At 38.4% G+C, this 22,275-nt stretch overlaps 1 protein-coding gene and 1 non-coding gene across 4 annotated transcripts in view; one reads left to right on the top strand and one right to left on the bottom strand.

Annotated features, from left to right (window-relative positions):
• The window catches only part of FAM98B (family with sequence similarity 98 member B), a 109,692-nt gene that overhangs the window by 20,947 nt on the left and 66,470 nt on the right, over nucleotides 1–22,275 (bottom strand). For 2 of the 3 annotated variants that reach the window (XM_069596023.1, XM_069596022.1), the window contains exons 3-5: nucleotides 12,189–12,354; nucleotides 4,442–4,587; nucleotides 3,194–3,328 (exon numbers count right to left, since the gene is read on the bottom strand). In XM_069596023.1, the coding sequence (XP_069452124.1) occupies nucleotides 3,194–3,328; nucleotides 4,442–4,587; nucleotides 12,189–12,259 (352 nt within the window). In that variant the 5' untranslated portion in view covers nucleotides 12,260–12,354. Of the gene's footprint in view, nucleotides 1–3,193; nucleotides 3,329–4,441; nucleotides 4,588–12,188; nucleotides 12,663–22,275 lie in introns of those variants that run through there. The other variant, XM_069596024.1, reaches the window with a different exon arrangement.
• Nucleotides 21,682–21,788, top strand: LOC138444524 (U6 spliceosomal RNA). The gene has a single exon (XR_011258541.1). It is a non-coding gene; the product is annotated as a U6 spliceosomal RNA (small nuclear RNA).

Below are 22,275 nucleotides of genomic sequence, written 5' to 3'. Positions count from 1 at the left end.
ATTCTAAAGGCTCTATCATGGTATCAGGGTGGCATGACACCACCCTTATGGCAGAAAGTGAAAAAGAACTAAAGGGCCTCCTGATGAAAGTGAAAGAAGAAAGTGAAAAAGCTGGCTTAAAACTCAACATTCAGAAAACTAAGATCATGGCATCTGGTCCCATCACTTCATAGCAAATAGATGGGTAAACAGTGGCAGATTTTATTTTGGGGGGGTCCAAAAATCACTCTAGATGGTGACGGCACCTGTGAAATTAAAAGATGCTTACTCCTTGGAGGGAAAGTTATGACCAACCTAGACTGCATATTAAAAAGCAGAGACATTACTTTGCCAACACAGGTCCCTCTAGTCAAGGCTATGGTTTATCCAGTAGTCATGTATGGATGTGAAAGCTGGACCGTAAAGAAAGCTGAGCGCCAAAGAACTGATGCTTTTGAACTGTGGTATTGGAGAAGACTCTTGAGAATCCCTTGGACTGCAAGGAGATCCAACCAGTCCATCCTAAAGGAAATCAGTCCTAGGTGTTCACTAGAAGGACCGATTTTGAAGCTGAAACTCCAATACTTTGGCCATCTGATGCGAAGAGGTGACTCATTTGAAAAGACCCTGATGCCGGAAAAGACTGAAGGCGGGAGGAGAAGGGGATGACAGAGGATGAGATGGTTGGATGGCATCACTGACTCGATGGACAGGAGTTTGAGTAAACTCTGGGAACTGGTGATGGACCAGGGAGGCCTGGTGTACTGCAGTCCATGGGGTCGCAGAGTCGGACACAACTGAGCTACTGAACTGAACTGATCATGGTATCACTCGAAGGTGTACTATTTCTATTTAACAATAAACAATGCCATAATGAACATTCTTTTCATATATCTCTGTACACTCAGTATGAACTACTAGTCACTGAACTGCCAATTCAAAAAACAGATGAATTTTACCTGTGTTACTGAAAATTTGCCTTTCCAAAAAGATGGTCCCAATTATTCTACCACCACACTTCAATACCTGGAAGTAGCATATGAGAATGCTTACTTACGACTTTTTTTCCTGGTATTTGCTAGCCTGGTAAGTGAAAAATGATTTCTTTTTTTTGCAACTCTAACTTTGTGCATCTTTAAATGCTTAGAAGCAATTTTTAAAAAACTTTTTTCTGTAGGATGCCATTTCATGCCTTATGTACTTTACATATTTTCCCAGTGAGTTTTTATCTTTATAAAAGCTCTTCATATAGTAAGCAATTTGGCCCTTTTAGTTGTACACACAATGCCAACAATTCTCAGAACATGCCACTTATTAAAGCAGTATGTTTTAAAGGTAGTAAAACTAAAGATGAAATATATGCTGGTAAGATTACTAACAGGATCTTTCTGGAACAAAATATGGCAATATATATCCAGACAGAATTTTTTTAATGTTCATAAATCTCTAAGTAAAAGCATCCAAAAATATGAACGAAGTAATTAACTTAAAATATAAAAAATCCAAATACCTCTAAATTTGAAATCTATTAAATAAAAATGTCCATAGTGTAGAAAGCTATGTAGCCAATTTAAATCATTTTTTCAAAAAATACTAAGTGATGGGAAAATAGATATATTAAATGAAAAAGAGGAAGAGCAAGAATTACACATGAAACAAATCTCAATCTTATTTAAACATGTGTGTACAAAGGAAAAAGAAGGAAAAGGAAATACACTGAAAAGTTATTCATGACTGTCTCTGGGGAGTGAAATGATAAATTATTTTTTATACATATTTATCTACTTTGTAAGATTCCTATGATAAGAATATAATTTTCCAACAAGTAACATGAAATTTACTATTCTAAGTATACAGTGGCTTTAAGTAGATTCACATAGCTGTATAACCATCACCACCATCCAACTCCAGAACTTTCTCATTTTCCTTAACAGAAACTCTGTACTCATTTACACTAATTCTCCCTATACTAATCCTCCATTTCACCCTACCTCTCAAGCATGTATTTTTATAAATCAGAAAAAAAACTATACCAACCTCTCTTATAGTTCCTCTATACTTTACTTGGATCAGAAACTTACAGTACTATTATTGCTGAGCTTCTTAGAAGCAAAGGCAAAAAGGGAAACATGATTTACATAGTTCTCATTGACTAATATAAAGAGTATACAAGTTCCTCATAGCCAGTGCTTCTTAGCTTCCTTTAGTCCTAATACACTTATGGGTTATTGTGCCCTCCCATTAATAATGGTTCATTAAGTCAGTGACTCACACTGAATGGGAGGAAGACAAGGAAAGAGTGTAAGAAATGGGGGCACATAATGTTCATTCTCCCCAACGCACAAGATAATTCAACTGAGATTTTGATCATCACCACTAAACACATAAACATGATTTCTGCTGTAATGAAATTAACATCTTAACACTAGAGCATAAAGGAATAGATCATGCGCATCTTTTTATAAATGGTACAACCTAAATAACAGAAATCTTCAATAATAGAAGATGCTAGAAAAATTCTTTCAAGAGATCACTGTTTGTAGAACTTTCAAAATAGCATGAAATTATACTAACTAAATTTGAAAAAAATTTAAGGGACCCAATGTAAACAAATGCATCTGTTATTTATAGTAACTGTTTAGACATAGGGTAATCTGTACTTCAAGTTCATCCCTGATGAAACACAGGCCACATGCACCAGAATCCAAGTGGCACAAGGGCACAATTTTCTTTTAAACAGATATATCCCTAATGCTTAGAGCAGTTTCTAATACAATAGAAAGTGATCAATAAATTTTCTGAACTATCACTAAGTGCCTATCGTCTAATAATTTGCTTAGCAGCCTAATTTCAGAGAGTTTTAACATTCAACAGGACTTTGGAGATCACCACTTTAGCCAACTAGTAATAAATGTCAAGGGATGAATTAGGTGAAGGAAAAACTGCTAAAGTACTAGTCATAAACAAAGGGTAATCTATACTGGCCAAATAAATTATAAGTGTTATGGAAATCTTAGAGAGTACATTAGTAGAATTTATCCTACGGTGATACAAATATCTGAGTCAGTTTCACATTTTAAGCCAAATATTAAAACCTTTCTAATACACAAAATGTCTAATGCTTCATTAATTATAGTTCATAAATCTTGACTTGAAAATAACACAAACCAGATCAAACACAGGCATTTAAACTGTTCAAAGAAATGTAACTTACACAGTAGTTTCAAACAATCATCCTTCTTTTTTAAGCGGTCTTTAATATCTCCAGATATGAGTACAGAATATGGACATGCCATTTCTTTTAAAAAGCCACTTATCTCAAGCTGGAAGCTTTCTAGATCATCTCTCCCTTTAAAAAAGAAGAGGCATAAAACATTTACTAAATATTTACAACATAATCTGATACTATCAAATCTACTAGTTGATTTTAATTTTATATCAATTCTAAATTTTCACTTCAACATTAAATCCTTAAATGTGTGACCAAAAGTAACATATTAGGTAAGCTTAGGTTAAAGTAACCAAAACATATTTCTACATATAAAAAGTGACACTTAAATTCAAGAACGTAAGTATCTAATCATGAAATTGTAAATCTTCTTATATTTAAATCTCTGATAAGTATCTTCCAAAGGGCTTTCCATAAAAGCTGATAAAATGGAAATATTTTATGTTAGTAACTGAAATATTACAGCATTATTATGGCTATAATTATTAATTGGCTTCAGAGCAAATGATCCATTTCTATTGTATTTTTATGGGTTTAGATAATAAATGCAATCATCTAATTAAACCTCAGCACCTGTCCTTCTTTCATAATCGAATTACATGGGAACTTGTGTCATAAGTTCTGATGCAGCTTATTTTACTTTACTTCAGGTGAATTCTATCAGATTTGGCAAGGAAAAAAAAACAATTTGAAAAGTAAGAATAGCATCAGAAGGGAATGCTACTTTTATCTTATAGCAAATGCCCAACACACTTTTATTTTCTACCAACGACCCACAAGAATTCCAGCTACCAATAGTAATGAATTAAAACTTGTAAACTAGCAGAGGAATTTTTTATAAATGTATTCCTATGTGAATCCATGTCCTGAGTTATAGGTTTGGTAATACAACTTAAATTAGGGATTACACATACTTTACAGGAAAAACAAACAAACAAACCCTTAATTCCAAAAATGAAGTATTCAAAAACTAAACTTTTTAATAACCAAATTCAATACTAAGTTCAAGACAGCAGATAAACAATATTTATAATTTTGTATAAATTTAAGAAATAATTTTGGGTTAATCAATGTGAAATTAAATTGAAAGATATTTAAATCACATACTGAAGTTCTTTGTATTAACGACTTTTCTTTGTACAGTGAGCACATTATAGATAAAACTGTAAATCATAACCTATCATTTAATTTTACTAGTAAACAGAAAAAATAAATAAAACTAAATAGCAATACCAGCTGAAGTGATACTTTCTTCCAAGTTGCACAGTGATTTTATTTGAGAGCTTAACCAAACACAGAGCTCTGAAAATTCAGGTGAAGACAGTCCACTCTCTGCTGCCTTTGTAAGCGCTTGCTCTTCTAACAGTGGTCCCTTATACCTAAAAAGGAAAATATAAAAGATCAAAACAATAAGCAAAACCCTAATACATGTAATACTTTTTAATCAAAGTCTGCTGCTTCTTTGTGAATAAAATATTATTGGAACACAGACAATAAATGTATCCATCTATCTGACTGTTTCCCTATATTTGTGACAGAGAAAGCATGGCCAGCAAAACCTAAAAGTTTTACTCTGGTTTGTTATAAAAATAGTTTGCTGGTTTCTGCTCTACATAACTACCATTTCATTTTTTTGTTTCAAAGTTTTTTAGTAAAATTATCAACCTATTTTAAGATAAATATTACATATAACAAAGTCAAACAGAGTAATAACTATACTAGTTATAGGAATAAGAAAAAAGTAACAGTTAAAGGAGAACGGATGCAAATTTTAAATTTAAAAACTTAAAGCCGAAAGGGATGTATGAGATTATTTTACTCTTATTTCTTTTATAAGTTTATACTTTTAAACACTGCTACAAAGTATATTTGAATAGAACCTTAAATTTTCAAACCACTTTTACGTATGTTAACTGAATTTGTATCAGTTTTCTTTTATTGTTCTTAGTGTACCTGAACTTTTTTTCCCCCACGTTACAAACTTTTTAAGTTTTAGCACATTTGCTGGGTTTTAATCCACTGCAGTTATTTGTCATTTGATAATCAAATTGTCCTATCTCTGATTAGTGGGAGCCCATTCATGTTAGTCAATGAGTTCTCTGACTAGTTCCCAGAATTCTTTGAATATTTTTCTTGATTTCTATGACAATATGTTCTTGCCTTTTACCTGCAGCTGGCCATTTCTCCAAGAAGCCCTGATTCTCTTCAATGGTATTTATTTAGAATACATAATCTGGCAGTAAAGGTTAGTCACTGCAACTGTACCTTTTTAAGAGAAATTACATCAGGAGTTCACACTGCTATTTTCAATTCAGATTTAGAATTATAGGGTTTTTACCTATTTTGCTTTACATTTTGATCTGTTTTTCTCTTACAATGCAAATTCTGGTTTCTTATGACATAGAATCCTAGTATGGCAACCTACTCCAGTATTGTTGCCTGAAAAATGCTATGGACAAAGGAGCTGGTGGACTACAGTTCATGAGGGCCGCAGAGTCAGACACAACTCAGTGACTAAACAGCAACAAATATAAAAATATAAATTACATAGTTTCAGAATAGAAAAAACAGCATTATTACTAATAAAATTACTGAAAACAATTTATATTTTTGTTTCTAGAATCCATTCCAGTTCAGTTCAGTCGCTCAGTCTTGTCCCCCTCTTTGCAACCCCATGAACCAGAGCATGCCAGGCCTCCCTGTCCATCACCAACTCCCGGAGTTCACCCAAATCCATGTCCATCGAGTCTGTGATGCCATCCAGCCATCTCCTCCTCTGTCGTCCCCTTCTCCTGCCCTCAATCTTTCCCAGCATCAGGGTCTTTTCAAATGAGTCAGCTCTTCGCATCAGATGGCCAAAGTACTGGAGTTTCAGCTTCAACATCAGTCCCTCCAATGAACACCCAAGACTGATCTCCTTTAGAATGGACTGGTTGGATCTCCTAGCAGTCCAAGGGACTCTCAAGAGTCTCCTCCAACATCACAGTTCAAAAGCATCAATTCTTCGGTGTATAGGAAAACAATTTCTTTCCATGTGATTAAATCCTACACAATATATTGACAGAGTTTTTTCTTTTTGCTTTTTTTTTTTAAAAGAGATTTGTCTTTTTATGTTTTGATTTCATTCTAGGTTTGCTTTATCATTATGTAAAATGTTTATATGGCTTCAATGTCAAAAACAACACATGGTACATTCAGACAAATCTAGCTTGTAATCTTAATGCGGTTCCCTCTGCTGTTTCCTCCATTCCTCAGAGGAAATCACATGTATTAATTTGGGGAGTCAAACCATGTTTTAAAAAATATATATACATGCACACAGGCACACATGCACACACACACACACACACACGTGAGTGCTTAGTCACTCAGTTGCATCTGACTCTTTGCTACCCCATGGGCTGTAACCTACCAGGCTCTTCTGTCCATGGGGTTTTCAGACAAGAATACTGGAGAAGGTGACCATTTCCTTCTCCAGGGGATCTTCCCGACTCAGGGATCAAACCCGCGTCTCCTGAAGCTCCTGCACTGGCAGGCAGATTCTTTACCACTGCACCACCTGGGGAGTCCATACATGCATGCACACACACTAACATGTACTTGTTTAGATAAAAGGCAGCCTACTATCTACTGTTTTATTCCTTTTTTAAAACATATATACATGCACACACATATCTATATATATTGGAAATCAAAGATATTATTCAGTCATACTTATGGTTGTACAGTACTCCACTGTCTGGATTGTACCATATTTTATTTGCTATCCGCCCACTGAAGGATAGTTTGTTTTTTTGTAGTGCTCTGCTATTATCAAAAATTAGACAAAGAAAAAAAAATCGGGCAAATTCTTGTCACTGTATACCTGGGATAGATTCCTAGAGGTGCAATTGTTGGATCAAAGGGTAAATGAATATGTAACTTTGCTGGATACTATAAAGTTTTCCTATACAAGGATTATACAATTAAAATACAAGAGTATCCATTACCCATAACTCACCAAAGTTGCCAAACATTTGGATTGTTGACCATATGGTTTTCTCAGTATAGTTTTAATTTACATTTCTCTTATGGCAGGACTGTATCCTTTTCATACATTTAAAGGTGATTTGCATTTCTTTTTCTCTAAATTCTCTGGTCATATTTTAGGAAGGGTTTTTTCAAGTCCCCTTTTGCAGATAAGAAATTAGGGCGTAATGAAGTTAGGATACCCGCCTTATGCAGCAGGCCAGAGGAATATTACAATCATCCCCTCTTTACAGTAATGCTTTTAAGTTAAAATCATCTTAATTCTGGCTTCCCAGGTGGCGCTAGTGGTAAAGAACCTGCCTGCCAAGGAAGCAGACATAAGAGACGTGGGTTCACTCCCTGGGTCGGAAAGATCCTCTGGAGAAGGAAACGGCAACCCACTCCAATATTGTTGCCTGTAGGATCCCCGTGGGCAGAGGAGCCTGGCAGGCTACAATCCATGGGATCACAAAGTCAGACACAACTGAGCAACTAACACTATACTACACAAGGTAATATCAGAAGATAAACAAGTGATGACATTGTTTTAAAACCAGATTTGACCCATGATGCGCCATGTGAACTCAAACTTCTGTCCACACTAACAAGGAAACAAAGTAAATAACCTGGCCAGGCAACGCAGTCAGCTAGCACTAGACCCTCTCTCTGTTCCTCTAACTAAGGCTGGTTCCCCTGGTGTTACCTTTCTACCATGACTTACAGAGCCTCTCATTCAGATTTCATAGTAAGCATCTTGTTTCTCCCCACTTGCTTTCATTTCTGCAATAAAGCAACAATCATGGGCTCTCAAAAAATATTTAACTAATTTATATTATTAGCGATGGTACTTTTACTGAAATGCCAATTGTAAAATTCAACAAAAATTTACTAAATCACCCAAAATACTAAATCTTGAATACACAATCCTTAATGCCTCAGCTCATTAAAACAGGCAAAAGTAAAAAAGAAAAATAAATGCATTTAACATGAATAGTTAGTAACAATCATAATAATAGCAACTAACATCTATAAACTAATCTTAGGCCAGTGCCATGCTGTATGTGTATTAACACATTATAATAATATCCTATAAGAGAGGTATTATCATGCCCAGTTTGTTCTATCACTTGTTCAATTAGGAAAGTGCCACTCTAATTGCAAACACTGGAGACAACTCCCCTAGGCCTAGACTCCCCCAGGGCCATACACAGTGGAACCATAGTTGCTGATATGACACTACTTTAAGCTGGGTGAACCAAATTCAGTCCAGTAGGGCCACTGGCAGATCTTCAAAAGGACACAGTCAAGGTCTCAATTACTTTCTTTTTTCTGTTTTCATAAGCCAACATATAAAATACGAGACCCCTTTGCCCCCACCCCCACCCCGTCATTTACTCACCCTACTGGCTTGTCTCTGATTCAGCTCTCCACTTCTTCCTATTTCCCAAACTCTTCCTCTATGTTCCATCCATAAAGAACAACTCTCCTATTCTGTCAATGTCTTCTCAGAAAGATTTATAACCACTACTCCAAGCTTTGGGTATTTCTCTCATAAGTGCCTAAACGTCAAACAGTGGGGTTTTGCTCTCCTTGCTTCCCAATACAGCATCCCATATCACTCACTGCTCCTAGCTTTTTTTAAATTGAAAAGTTGTTTTACAATGTTGTTAGTTTTAGATGTACAACAAAGTGACTCGGCTATATGTACAAATGTATCTTTCTATTCAGATTCTTTTCCCATATAGATTTTTATAAAATATTGAGTATAGTTCCCTGTGCCATATAGTAGGTCCCTGTTTATTTTATAATTTATTTTATATATATAATTCCTAATTTACCCCTATTCCCAACATCTTTCCCCTTTGGCAACCATACGTTTGTTTTCTACATCCTGTGGGTCTACTTCTGTCTTGTACGTAAGTTCATTTTTGTATCACTTATATGATTGCACATATAACCAATACTATATGACATTTATCACTGACTGGCTTATTTCACTTAATTTCTAGGTCCATCCATGTTGTGTAAATGGCATTATTTCACTCTTTTATGGCTGAGTAATATTCCACTGTATAAATAGACCACATCTTTACCCATTCCCTCTGTCGATGGACATTTAGGTTGCTTCCCTATTGCGGCTATTATAAATAGTGCTGCAGTGAACACTGCCATTCATATACCTTTTCAAAGTATGGTTTTCTCCAGATGTATGCCCACGAGTGGGATGCAGGATCATATGGAAGTTCTATTTTTTGTTTTAAGGAACCTCCATCCTGCTCTCCAAAATGGCTTTAACAATTTACATCCCCACCAACAGTGTATGAGGCCTCCCTTCTCTCCACATCCTCTCCAGCACTTATTACTTGTAAACTTTTTGAAGATGGCCATTCTGACCAGTGCGAGGTGACTGCATTGTAGCTTTCACATTTCTCCAATAATGAACAACGTTGAGCACTTTTCGTGTACTTTCTGGTCGTGTGCATGTCTTCCCTGGAGAAACGTCTACTTAGAGCGTCCGCCTGTTTTCTGACTGACTCCATCTTCTCGTGAATGTCCCCTGCTCGCTCCAGGCCCAGGCCCGCCAGATGTGCCACCCTTTCTCTCACGGTTCTCACTGATCAATCTCTTGGATGCTCGTCAGCATTCCCTGTGCTCAGTTTCCTCTCCATTCCTATTGTCTTTTAATGATACTGAGTTTCTTCAAAATCCATATGTATACCCTTTCCAATACCCTGAGTTCTCAGCCTCTTTTCCAACCTTTGCCACTACACGTTAATAAGCCACACCATCACCTGGAACTAAACCACATCCAAAATCACGAATCTGAACAAGTCACTCCCTGACCACAGCCTACTTATTCTACCTTCCAACTTGCTCTTTTGACCACACTTGATACCATCTCTACCTCTGTTTCTATGGTTCCTCTGTATTCTCTGTATTTACTAGCTCCTGGCTGTCTTCACTTTCTTCCCTGTCCAACTGAGATTCCAAAGTGTATCATTTTATTTTATTGCTCAATAAATACTTATCAATGAATCATCAATATCATCTCCTTCAGCTCTAATATCTAATTCAATTAATCACTAAGACCAGTAATGTGTACAGGTGTGCAGACTCTTTGCAACCCCATGGATTGTAGTCTGTCTGGCTCCTCTGTCCATGAAACTTTCCAGGTAAGAATACTGGAATGGGTTGCCATTTCCTCCTACTTCCCGACTAAGGGATCAAACCTGCATTTCCAGCATTCAGGCAGATTCTTTACCACGGTGCCACATGGGGAGCCCAAGACCAGTAATGTACTTCTTTCTATATCTACTGCCACTAAGCAAGCATCACTTCTTGCCTAGACTACTAAAAAATTCTCCAATCTATTCTCTACCATGCTGACAGAACTTTTTAAACTAGACATCTAAACACTCCCCTTTTCAAATTCATTAATCATGTTGCACTTCTGTTATGACAAAGAACAAAATCCACAACATGGCCTAAAAGGTGCTGCAAGCCCTGTTCCTCACCTAAATCTCATCAATCCAGTCTTCAACACTGCTCTTTGCTCTCTGCCCTCCAGCTGTATCAGCCTACCTCAAATTCCCTTTTTTGACCCTCAACTGTCTGGCCCTATGCCTACCTCTGTGCACTCTGTGCTTTGAACCTTTCTTCATTCAGTACAGTTCAGTCGCTCAGTCGTGTCTGATTCTTTGCGACCCCATGAATTGCAGCACACCAGGCCTCCCTGTCCATCACTAACTCCTGGAGTTCACTCAAACTCATGTCCATCGAGTCAATGATGCCATCCAGCCATCTCATCCTCTGTCATCCCCTTCTCCTCCTGCCTCCAATCCCTCCCAGCATCAGAGTCTTTTCCAATGTGTCAACTCTTTGCATGAGATGGCCAAAGTACTGGAGTTTTAACTTTAGCATCAGTCCTTCCAAAGAACATCCAGGGCTGATCTCCTTCAGAATGGACTGGTTGGATCTCCCTGCAGCCCAAAGGACTCTCAAGAGTCTTCTCCAACACCACAGTTCAAAAGCACCATTCATTCACCCATTCATTCAACCACTATTTATTGTACTAGACCTGACTGTAAGATGTTCTGAGGAACAAAACAGGTAAAGCACCTGTTCTCCCAGAGCTGATTTTTGCGTGTGTATTAGCGAGTGGAGAGGGTGGATGTTCAAGAGACAATAACAAATGTGAAGGACAAGATAATCTGGAATAGGGATAAAGGCTGTGAAAAAAAACAGGATTATGGCTGAGGAAGAATCTATCTTGCATGTATTTATTCCCATGCCTTTAAGTATTAACATCATTCCAGGAGCTTTCACAGACTCACCACTCTGAATTGCAAACACCAGCAGACTATACATTTCACGACTAGTTAAACTAGTAGTAATCTGAAAACTCTTTTTCCTTGGCCTAGCACATAAAATACACATTAGTGAATACAAGTTAACATCAAATTAATATGTTGTTAATGGATGGAAGAAACAGTTGAATGAATGGATTCACACTGAATTAAAAACTCCTTCTCTGGTCAAGGAAACAGGAGTGATTTGCCCCGGGGCCCTAATTAAGCCACACGTTGTAAGAGGTAGGAAACAACAGCTGTACTCTGGACTTCCAGAGCCTCTGAAAAATAGCCCCCGCGAGGCAGCAACACTTTCTCCCAAAGAAGTGCTGCCAGCCGGGCCCCTCCGCGCCTTTGCCGTGGGTCCCCGTTGCAGAGTTTCGAAACAAGGAGTTCGGGAAAGGGGGCCACGCGCCCTAGCTTTTCAGGCCTGCTCCACCCCTCAAACGGATTTCTCTCCCGCCTCCCTCTTAACTCCGTCGGCGCCGGAGGCAGCGAGGCAGGGAAGGAGGCCTGCACCGAGCGGCAGGAGCCCACCGGAGGCCCACATGGGGGAGACTGCGGCATCCACGGAGAGAGACAGCTTACGTTTTCCGGGGAAAGGCGATCCCAGGACTACTCACCCCAGCGCCTCTAGAGTATCCAGCACGTCCCCCTCCATCGTAGGTTCGGGACCCGGATCCGGCCCTCTCATGGTCCTTCGGCCCGAAGCTGTTCCTCACTCTAAAGAGCCCGCCGGAAACCGGCGTCGCGTTGCCAAGGTTCCGGCCAGATCTCAACCTGAACTGCCTGGGAAGGGTAAAGGAAGGTTCCTGACCTGCAGGCAATTGGCTGTTCTGCCTAAAACGACGTTATATACACATACAATAATAGCTTTTTAAAATGATATCAACAACAAATAGTAGTATTAAAAAGGCTTGAGTTGTGTCTTATCAAACATCGTTATTGTTTTGATCAGATTCCTGCCCTCTTTTTATAACAAAAATCCTGAAATAAAATATTACCTTGAGCTAAAATTGTACGGAATATCATGTGCCTACACATAATTTTTAACTCAAATACACAATAAAGCTCCAACTTTAAGAATAAATAGAGATGTATAACAAAATGTTTCATTACGTACATAGATCAAAGAAATGATCAGATGCTTGCATCTATCTGTAGAATCCTCTTCAACATATGCAGACTATTGCACAGCTGAAAAAATATAGGTGAGTGTGAGACTTCCCTGGTGGTCCAGTGACTAAGACTCCCTGCCCTTAATGCAGGGAGCCCACGTTCAATCCCTGGTCAGGAAACTAGAGCCCATAGGTCACAACTAAAAAACAAACAGTATTCCCTCTGTATACTTTTTATGGAGAATTCAGTGTCTAGAGGATACAAAATTATTTTAAGGCTCATAAAAGAGAGTGAGCATAGAGCATTAAATCATTAACAGCTGTATCTCCCAAATAAATATCCAAATAAACACATAACAATTTATCCTTTTAAAGGACTGTCCCAAGCCTTACAGAATGGTATAACATCTTTGACCCTAGTCCACTGAAGTCAGTTATGTTCTCACCTACCTAATCATTGTTACTAATAAAGAGCTTGCCAATGAATTTATAAAACCCACAGAGAAGTTTACCCATAAATTTGAATAACTTTCAATAATGACTCTTCCTCTGTGACAACCTGAAGGTGTGGGATGGGGAGGAAGGTGGGAGGGAGGCTCAATAGGGAGGGGATATATGTATACCTATGGTTGATCCATGTTGATGTATGGCAGAAACCAACACAGTATTATAATTATCCTTCAATTAAAAATAAATTTTAAAAAGTAATGACTCCTCTACCATATACCCAGGCTTAAGTATAAAATTATTTGCAGGTTAGTGGTTAAGAATCTGCCTTCCAATGCAGGGAAAGCAGTTTGATCCCTGGTCAGGAACTAAGATCCCACATGCCACCCAGTAACTATATCCACACAACAACTATTGAGCCTCGGCACCTGGAGAGAAGGCTTGTGCCACAACCAAGACCACCATGCGTGCTCAGTAGCGTCTGACTCTTTGCAACCCTATGGACTGTAGCCCACCAGGCTCCTTTGTCCATGGAATTTTCCAGGCAAGAATACTGGAGTGGGCTGCCATTTCCTTCTGCAGGTGATCTTCCTGACCCAAGAATCGAACTCACGTCTCCTGCATCACAGGATTCTTTACTGCTGAGCCACTAGAGAAGTCAATTGAGACCAGATGCAGTCATAAATAAATAAATGCTTTTTAAATAAAAGACCAAAATCATAAAAAGTATGTTCTCTTACATTAAACAGTGAATCAATAAAAAAAGAAAATTTAAAAAAATCCCCAAACATTTAATGCTCAGAATTTAAGCAATGCACTACTTCTGAATAATCAGATTAAAGTAGGAATTAAACTAGAAAAAAAAGAAAATATTTTTGAACTGAATAACCATAAAAATGTCATATGAAGGATGCAGATAGACTCATACTTAAAAGGAAATATATAACATTAAATGCACATATTAGAAGATTTTTCAATTTCAAAAGATTGAAAATTAATTATCTAAGTATCAATTGCAAGAAGGTGAAAAGCAAAACAATTATATCCAAGGAAACAGAAATGAGAGAAAATACAATAAAGAAATTAAGATAAATTTGGGCCTTTTTGCAGACTAATAGTATTGACAAACCTTTAGCCAAGCTGATCAGGAAAAAATAAATAAGTACAAAAGAAGAAGCAGCAAACAACCATTATTAGGAATGAAAAAGAGGACACAGATACTTCATCATCAGATATTAGACAGTTAAAAGGATGTTATGAATAATTTCATGCCAATAAATTTGAAAATTTAAAGTTGATAAATTCCTTGAGAAACACTAACAAAAATGATACAAGGAAATTTTTTTAAATGAATAGTTTATATCTATTAAAGAATGACAAATTAAAAACCAACAAAAAATGCTCCAAGCCCAAAGTGTTTTCCTGATTTTTCCAAATACTTCAAAAAGAAATAACACCAACCTTATATAAATTTTTCCAGAGACTAGAAAAACATGGAGTATTTTGCAATGCTTTTTATGAGGACAACATTATCTTTAAAAAAATCAATACAAACATTAAAAAGAATTTACAGACCAGTTCCTCTCATGAAAAGAGAGCTGCACTTGCATAGCCACCTGAGCATGACAAAGCCACCACTGTAGTTCAGGCCCCTTCAATACATGGTGCTGGGCAATGGGATATCCAAACCATGGCCTCTACCTCATGCTATCATCAACACAAAAATCAACAAACAATCTATTTTAAGGAATGGAAGAGCATTTTATTCAAGCCAAGCTGAGGACCATAGCCTGGGAGACACAGATTCAAGAAGCACTTGAACTGTGTTCACACCTGACTACCCCAAAAAAGAGGGAGGCTGATATAGGCAAAAACCACAAAGTTACAGAAGTTGTTTGCCAGGAAGTAGGATTGGAGTCGGCAAGAAGAATGCTTGTTAAGCAAGGTTAGTTGGTATCCAAAATAGCTGCACAGTTTCAGGGAAAGATTTTGAGACCAGAAGGTTGCAGCTGGCAGCTGCTGGCAGATACTGTTTTGAAAATGGCTGGTGGTATCCTTGACTGTGACACAGCTCAGAAAATTCAAGTTCTCAGTGATGCAGGAACATGTCTGAAAACACATCCACAATGGCCATCAAGCTCCATTTTGGATAACAAAACCCCAGTTACCCCATTTAATTTTTAATTGATCTTAAATATGTTATCATTGAATTCTTTCCTTTGGAAAGCACCGATGATCCATCTTATTCTTGTTAGGTCCTTTCATTGCCAAACTAGCTAATAACCTGCTCCAGATCTATTGAGTTCCTCAGGGCTGGGATGGATTTGGCCCAGGAAATTTGCATTGCAAGGAGGAGGGACAAGAAGCGTACATTCTAGGCTGGGGTCACATTTGAGCACACAGACCAGAGGGTTATGGTCTCAAGCAGGTTATGTTTTGATTACCATCAAAGTTAGTTGATCCCTTGGGGATGTAATTGAAACCACATACCTCATTTTGGGACTTGAACACAGTCACACTTCGGATGACTTGAACCCACAATCTCTCAGCTGAAATAACACACCCGGTCTTAGGACTTACTAAAGCTCAGGGTTTTTGTGTTACAACACAGAAGGAATTCTGTGAGAGCCAAAGTTCTAGACAAGGAGGAGACTTATTAACACAGGACACTTGTGAAGGATACCAGGGGGCAGGCAAGGCTGCTCTAAGTGGGAAAGCAGGCATACCTGGAGAGATACACATTCCATAGACAGAGCGAAGTCTCTTTCAAAAGGTGAGAGCGGCCCTAGGAGATACCACACTCTGTATACAGAGTGTGGACCACCTCAGAAAGCAAGGAGCCCCAAGGTGTGGAGGGCGGTTGGTTTTTATGGGGTGAGTAATTTCATAGGCTGATAAGAGGGAGGATTATTCCAACTATTTTACGGAAGAGGTGGAAATTTCCAGAATTTGGCCACCACTCACTTCTTGGTGTTTATGGTCAGCCTCAGAACTGTCATGGTGCCTGCGGTGTGTCATTTAGCTAATATATTACAGTGAGTGTATGATCAGGCTCAAGGTCTACAGAAGTCGATTCTTCTGCCATCTTGGACCTAATTGGTTTTAACCGGTTTTTGTCATATTCAATAGTTGTGTCATTCTCTTAATGGTTTTGCCCTACCCTGTTCCCTTGTCTCGTTCCCCCTTCAGAGATTTTACTCCCATAATTGTACAGGAAACAGAGAGGTGACAGACGGTGTCTCCTATAGCTGCTTCAAGGCTAAGCAGGGGCATTGACCCTGCCTATCAGGTAGTAAAAACCTCTGGATACCTGCTTTACAGGCCCCAGGAGCAGAATAGCTCCTGTGTTAAGTCTGTATGGGCTGGAATCCTTGCATAAACATCCTCTTTATGCGGAACTCTTGTAACTGCTTCTATAGTCTTCCTATGAATTGTTTTGAATATGAAGCACTTTTGCAACAGCATCAGCATACAATATAACTGTCCATAAATTATAAGACTTAAAAGGCATGGTTAAACATCTGGTTATAACATAATCAATAAAGAAACTTGGTTACAATAACCAGAATTACAACTGCTTACATTTAACAGAGTTTGGGCTTGGGAAAGTAATTTAAAGATATAATATTTGTTTATATAGGCTTCTCGGCCTGAATTTTCTATCTCTGGAGATAGGAGTGTCCTTCTACTTCCAGAGGTGGGGGTGTACCTTTCACATGGCAGATTTATTTCCTGCTTTCAGGGAGACAGAAAGGTGGATGAGAATGGCCCTCTTGCATTGGCTGTTTCTTAAGTAATTTTAATTCAAAAGAAGCAATATGCCATTAAGGTATATTTTGGGGTAGCCTACTTATGGGTTTCCCTTGTGGCTCAGCTGGTTAAGAATCCACCTACAATGTGGGAGAGATCTGGGGTTGATCCCTGGGCTGGGAAGATCCCCTGGAGAAGGGAAAGGCTACCCACTCCAGTATTCTGCCCTGGAGAACTCCATGGACAATCTATGGGGCCACAAAGAGTTGGACACGACTCTCACACGCTAGTAAAGTGATGCTTAAAATTCTCCAAGCCAGGCTTCAACAATACATGAACCATGAATTTCCAGATATTCAAGCTGGTTTTAGAAAAGGCAGAGGAACCAGAGATCAAATTGCCAACATCTGCTGGATCATTGAAAAAGCAAGAGAGTTCCAAAAAAACATCTATTTCTGCTTTATTGACTATGCCAAAGCCTTTGACTGTGTGGATCACAATAAACTGTGGAAAATTCTGAAAGAGATGGGAATACCAGACCACCTGACCTGCCTCTTGAGAAACCTGTATGTAGGTCAGGAAGCAACAGGTAGAACTGGACATGGAACAACACACTGGTTACAAATAGAAAAAGGAGTATGTCAAGGTGGTATATTGTCACCCTGCTTATTTAACTTCTATGCAGACATCATGAGAAACGCTGGGCTGGAAGAAGCATAAGCTGGAATCAAGATTGCTGGGAGAAATATCAATAACCTCTGATATGCAGATGACACCACACTTACGCAGAAAGTGAAGAACTAAAGAGCTTCTTGATGAAAGTGAAAGGAGAGTGAAAAAGTTGGCTTGAAGCTTAACATTCAGAAAATGAAGATCATGGCATCCAGTTCCATCACTTCATGGCAAATGGATGGGAAACAGTGTCAGACTTTATTTTTTGGGGCTCCAAAATCACTGCAGATGGTGACTGCAGCCATGAAATTAAAAGACACTTACTCCTTGGAAGAAAAGTTATGACCAACCTAGATAGCATATTAAAAAGCAGAGACATTACTTTGTCAACAAAGGTCCATCTAGTCAAGGCTATGGTTTTTCCAGTGGTCATATATGGATGTGAGAGTTGGACTATAAAGAAAGCTGAGTGCAGAATTGATGCTTTTGAACTGTGGTGTTGGAGAAGACTCTTGAGAGTCCCTTGGACTGCTAGGAGATCCAACCAGTCCATCCTAAAGGAAATCAGTCCTGGATGTTCATTGGAAGGACTGATGAAGCTGAAACTCCAATACTTTGGCCATCTGATGTGAAGAGCTGACTCATTGGAAAAGACCCTAGTGCTGGGAAAGATTGAGGGCAGGAGGAGAAGGGGACGACAGAGGATGAGATGGTTGGATGGCATCACCGACTCAATGGATATGGGTTTGGGTGCACTCTGGGAGTTGGTGATGGACAGGGAGGCCTGGCATGCTGCGGTTCATGGGATCACAAAGAGTCAGACACAACTGAGTGACTGAACTGAACTGAACTGAGTAACTTTCACTTTTGCTTAGGTCCACAATAGCGCCATCTTCTAAAATATTTCTAAAAGTTTCACATACTAAAAGATGAGCTGGTAACTGAAGAAACAATGGTTTAGAAGAGTCCTCCATTTGTCTGAACCAGTTTTTAGTTCTGAGAACAGGTCAGTTTAGTTAAATAGTTACATCTTATTTTCTAGAGGAGGAAATGACAACACACTCCCACACTGCAGTATTCTTGCCTGGAAAATCTCACTGACAGAGGAGGCTGGTAGTCCAAAGAGTTGTAAGAAAGTGTGACATGACTGAACAACTAAGGCCTATATCTCACTGTAGGAGGTGATGAATATACTGGGCTCCCAAAACTAGGCCCCTGGTGCAAACAATCAGGTATTTAATAAGAGGCACTTTCATGGATATAAAAGAACAACAACGGTTCATAATTGGAGCAACTTATAAACCAGTTTCTGGGTCCAAGAGACAGTCAATTAAGATTTCTAGATGTCCGAGTGAAAGCTTCCTTTGCAGTTTGAAATGCCTCTAATGATGCCATCAGGTATTCAAGTAAACTTTCTGAAGTGGCTCACGAGGACTGTTTAAATATGAGCTGTGGCAAGTTCTCTGAAGTTTATATCAAGTCATTTAGCTTCAGGAAAAGGGCTTAATTTGAGAGTTCTGAATTCTGGAGAAATCAAGGAGAAAAAGAAAAATGTTTCAATTCTGCTTACAAGGTTTTAATTTACTAAGTTGTTTTAAGTTTTACAAAAAATTTTCCTTGTATCTGGAAAACAAATGATTAAAAATCAGTAATATTTTAGACCAAATCATAAAAAATTATAACCATATTTATCAGTTTATTCAATCTCATGTAATTAATTCTTGTGCTTGAGTGTAGTTTTTCTATTAGTTCACTGGCCATGTCTGATGATTGAAGGTGAAAGGAACAGTTATAATTTCAAGAAGTTTGCAAGATTTTTGTTAAAGCTTTCATGATTTGCCTGGTGAAGTGGAAGCTATGATCACTGGACATTGTGAAAGGTATACCAAGTAGAAAATACATTTTTTCTTAAAGTTTCTTTGGCATTAACGTATATGTACCTAGTATGGAAGAATACAAATGTATAAAATAAATATTAAATACATAAAGGGAGAAAGTGATGGGAACATAGCAGGAGACTTTAACACACCACTGGATAGATCTTCTAGAGAGAAAATCAATATGACAACACAGATCCTAAATGATACAATAGAACAGTTTGATTTAGTTGACATTTTCAGGATATTTACATCCCCTCCCCCCTCAAAAAACCCCATAATACACATTCTTTCAAGTGTACATGGAATATTCCCTGGGATTGACCCCATGCTGCTGCTGCTAAGTCACTTCAGTCGTGTCCAACTCGTGCGATCCCATAGACAGCAGCCTACCAGGCTCCCCCATCCCTGGGATTCTCCAGGCAAGAACACTGGAGTGGGTTGCCATTTCCATCTCCAATGCATGAAAGTGAAAAGTGAAAGTGAAGTCGCTCAGTCCTGTCTGACTCTTCGTGACCCCATGGACTGCAGCCTACCAGGCTCCTCCTTCCATGGGATTTTTCCAGGCAAGAGTACTGGAGTGGGGTGCCATTGACCCCATGCTGCTAAGTCACTTCAGCCGTATCCAACTCTGTGCGACCCCATAGACGGCAGCCCACCAGGCTCCACCGTCCCTGGGATTCTCCAGGCAAGAATACTGGAGTGGGTTGCCATTTCCTTCTCCAATGCATGAAAGTAAAAAGTGAAAGTGAAGTCACTCAGTCCTTAGCAACCCCATGGACTGCAGCCTACCAGGCTCGTCCATCCACAGCCTACCAGGCTCGTCCATCCATGGCATTTGCCAGGCAAGAGTACTGGAGTGGGGTGCCATCGCCTTCTCCAACTGACCCCATACTAGGGCACAAAATTAACCTCAAAACATGTAAGAGGATAGAAATTATTTCAAACATTTTCTCTGGCCACAATGGCATGAAACTAGGAATCAATCACAGGAAAAGAAATGAGAAAGAAGCCCAATTACATAGATCCTAAACAAAATGCTACTAAAAAACCAATGGGTCAACAAGGACATCAAAAGAAATTTAAAAATACCTTGAGACAAATGACAATGAACACATAACCATAGAAAATCTGTGGGATGTATCAAAAGAAGTTCTTAGAATTAAAGCTTAGAAGTTCATAGCAAGATAGGCCTTCCTCAAAAAGTAAGAAAAAATAAAAAACATATGATCTAAAAGAATTAGAAAAAAGAACAAACAAAACTAAAGTTGGAAAAAGGAAATAAAAATTAATAAAGACCAGGGAGGAAATAAAGAAATAGAAATTTTAAAAAAATAGAAAACAAAAATCAATAAAACTAAGAGCTGACTCTTTGAAAGGGTAGGCAAAATTGACAAACCTCTGGCCAGGCTCAGCAAGAAAGAAACAGAACTCAAATCAATAAAGTAAAATATGAAAAAGGATAAATCTCAACTGACAATATGCCAAAACATGCCAACAGATTTGATAAAATAGAAATAGACAACTTTCTAAAATCATACAAACCACCAAAATCAAATCAAGAGATAGATAATTTGAATAGACCAATAACTAAAAGTGAAACCTATGACTTAAAAGAAAAACTCCCTACAAACAAAAGTCCAGAACCAGATAACTTCATGGTGAATTTTACCAAACATACAAAGAGGAACATATACTCATCCCTCTCAAACTCTTCCAAAAGATTAGAGAAGAGAGAATACTCCCAAAGACATTCTATGAAGCCACCAACACTCTGATACCAAAACCAGACAAAGATATTGCCAAATAAAAAAATTATAGGCCTATACCTTTGATGAATATAGATGCAAAAATGCTCAACAAAATATTAGTAAACCAAATCCAACAACACACAAAAAAAATCATACACCATGACCAAGTAAGATTCATCCCAAGCTCATGAGGGCAGCTCAACATAGGCAAATCAGTCAATGTAACACACCACAGCAACAAGTCAAAAACATATGATCATCTTAGAAGATGCAGAAAAAGCATTCGACAAAATTCAACATCCATTCATCATAAAGACTCTTACCAAAGTGGGTATAGAAGGAACATATCTCAACATATGAAAGCCATTTATGACAAACCCACATCCAATATAATATTCAATGCTAAAAGCCTTCCCACTAAAATCTGGGACAAAGGATGCGCACTATTACCACTTCTATTCAAAACAGTAAGGCAGTTAGACATAAAAAATAAATAAACTGGTGCTCGCTTTGGCAGCACATACACTAAAATTGGAACAGTACAGAGAAGACGAGCATGGCCCCTGTGCAAGGATGACATGCAAATTCGTGAAGCGTTCCATATTTTTAAAAAAGGAACACATTTGAGTCAGTTCTGATGAGGTGGATGAACTTAGAACCTATTATACAGAGTGAAGTAAGAGGAAGATAAATATCATATTCTAATACACATATACAGAATCTAGAAAAATGGTTCTCAAGCATTTATTTACAGGGTGGCAATGGAGAAACATAGAGAATAGACTTATGGCCATGGGGAGAGGGGAGGAGAGGATGAGATGTATGGAGAAACATAGAAACTTACATTACCGTATGTAAAATAGATAGCCAACGGGAATTTGCTGTGTCTCTCAACTTCCCTGATGGCTCAGATGGTAAAGCATCTGCCTACAATGTGGGAGACCCAGGTTCGATCCCTGGGTCTGGAAGATCCTCTGGAGAAGGAAATGGCAACCCACTCCAGTACCCTTGCCTGGAAAATCCCATGAACAGAGTGGTCAACTACAGTCCATGGGGGCGCAAAGAGGGACATGACTGAGCGACTTCACTTTCACT

This window comes from Ovis canadensis, chromosome 7 (assembly GCF_042477335.2).
Source record: "Ovis canadensis isolate MfBH-ARS-UI-01 breed Bighorn chromosome 7, ARS-UI_OviCan_v2, whole genome shotgun sequence".
Taxonomy (NCBI): Eukaryota; Metazoa; Chordata; class Mammalia; order Artiodactyla; family Bovidae; genus Ovis; species Ovis canadensis.
This window is presented reverse-complemented; position numbering and strand designations above follow the sequence as displayed.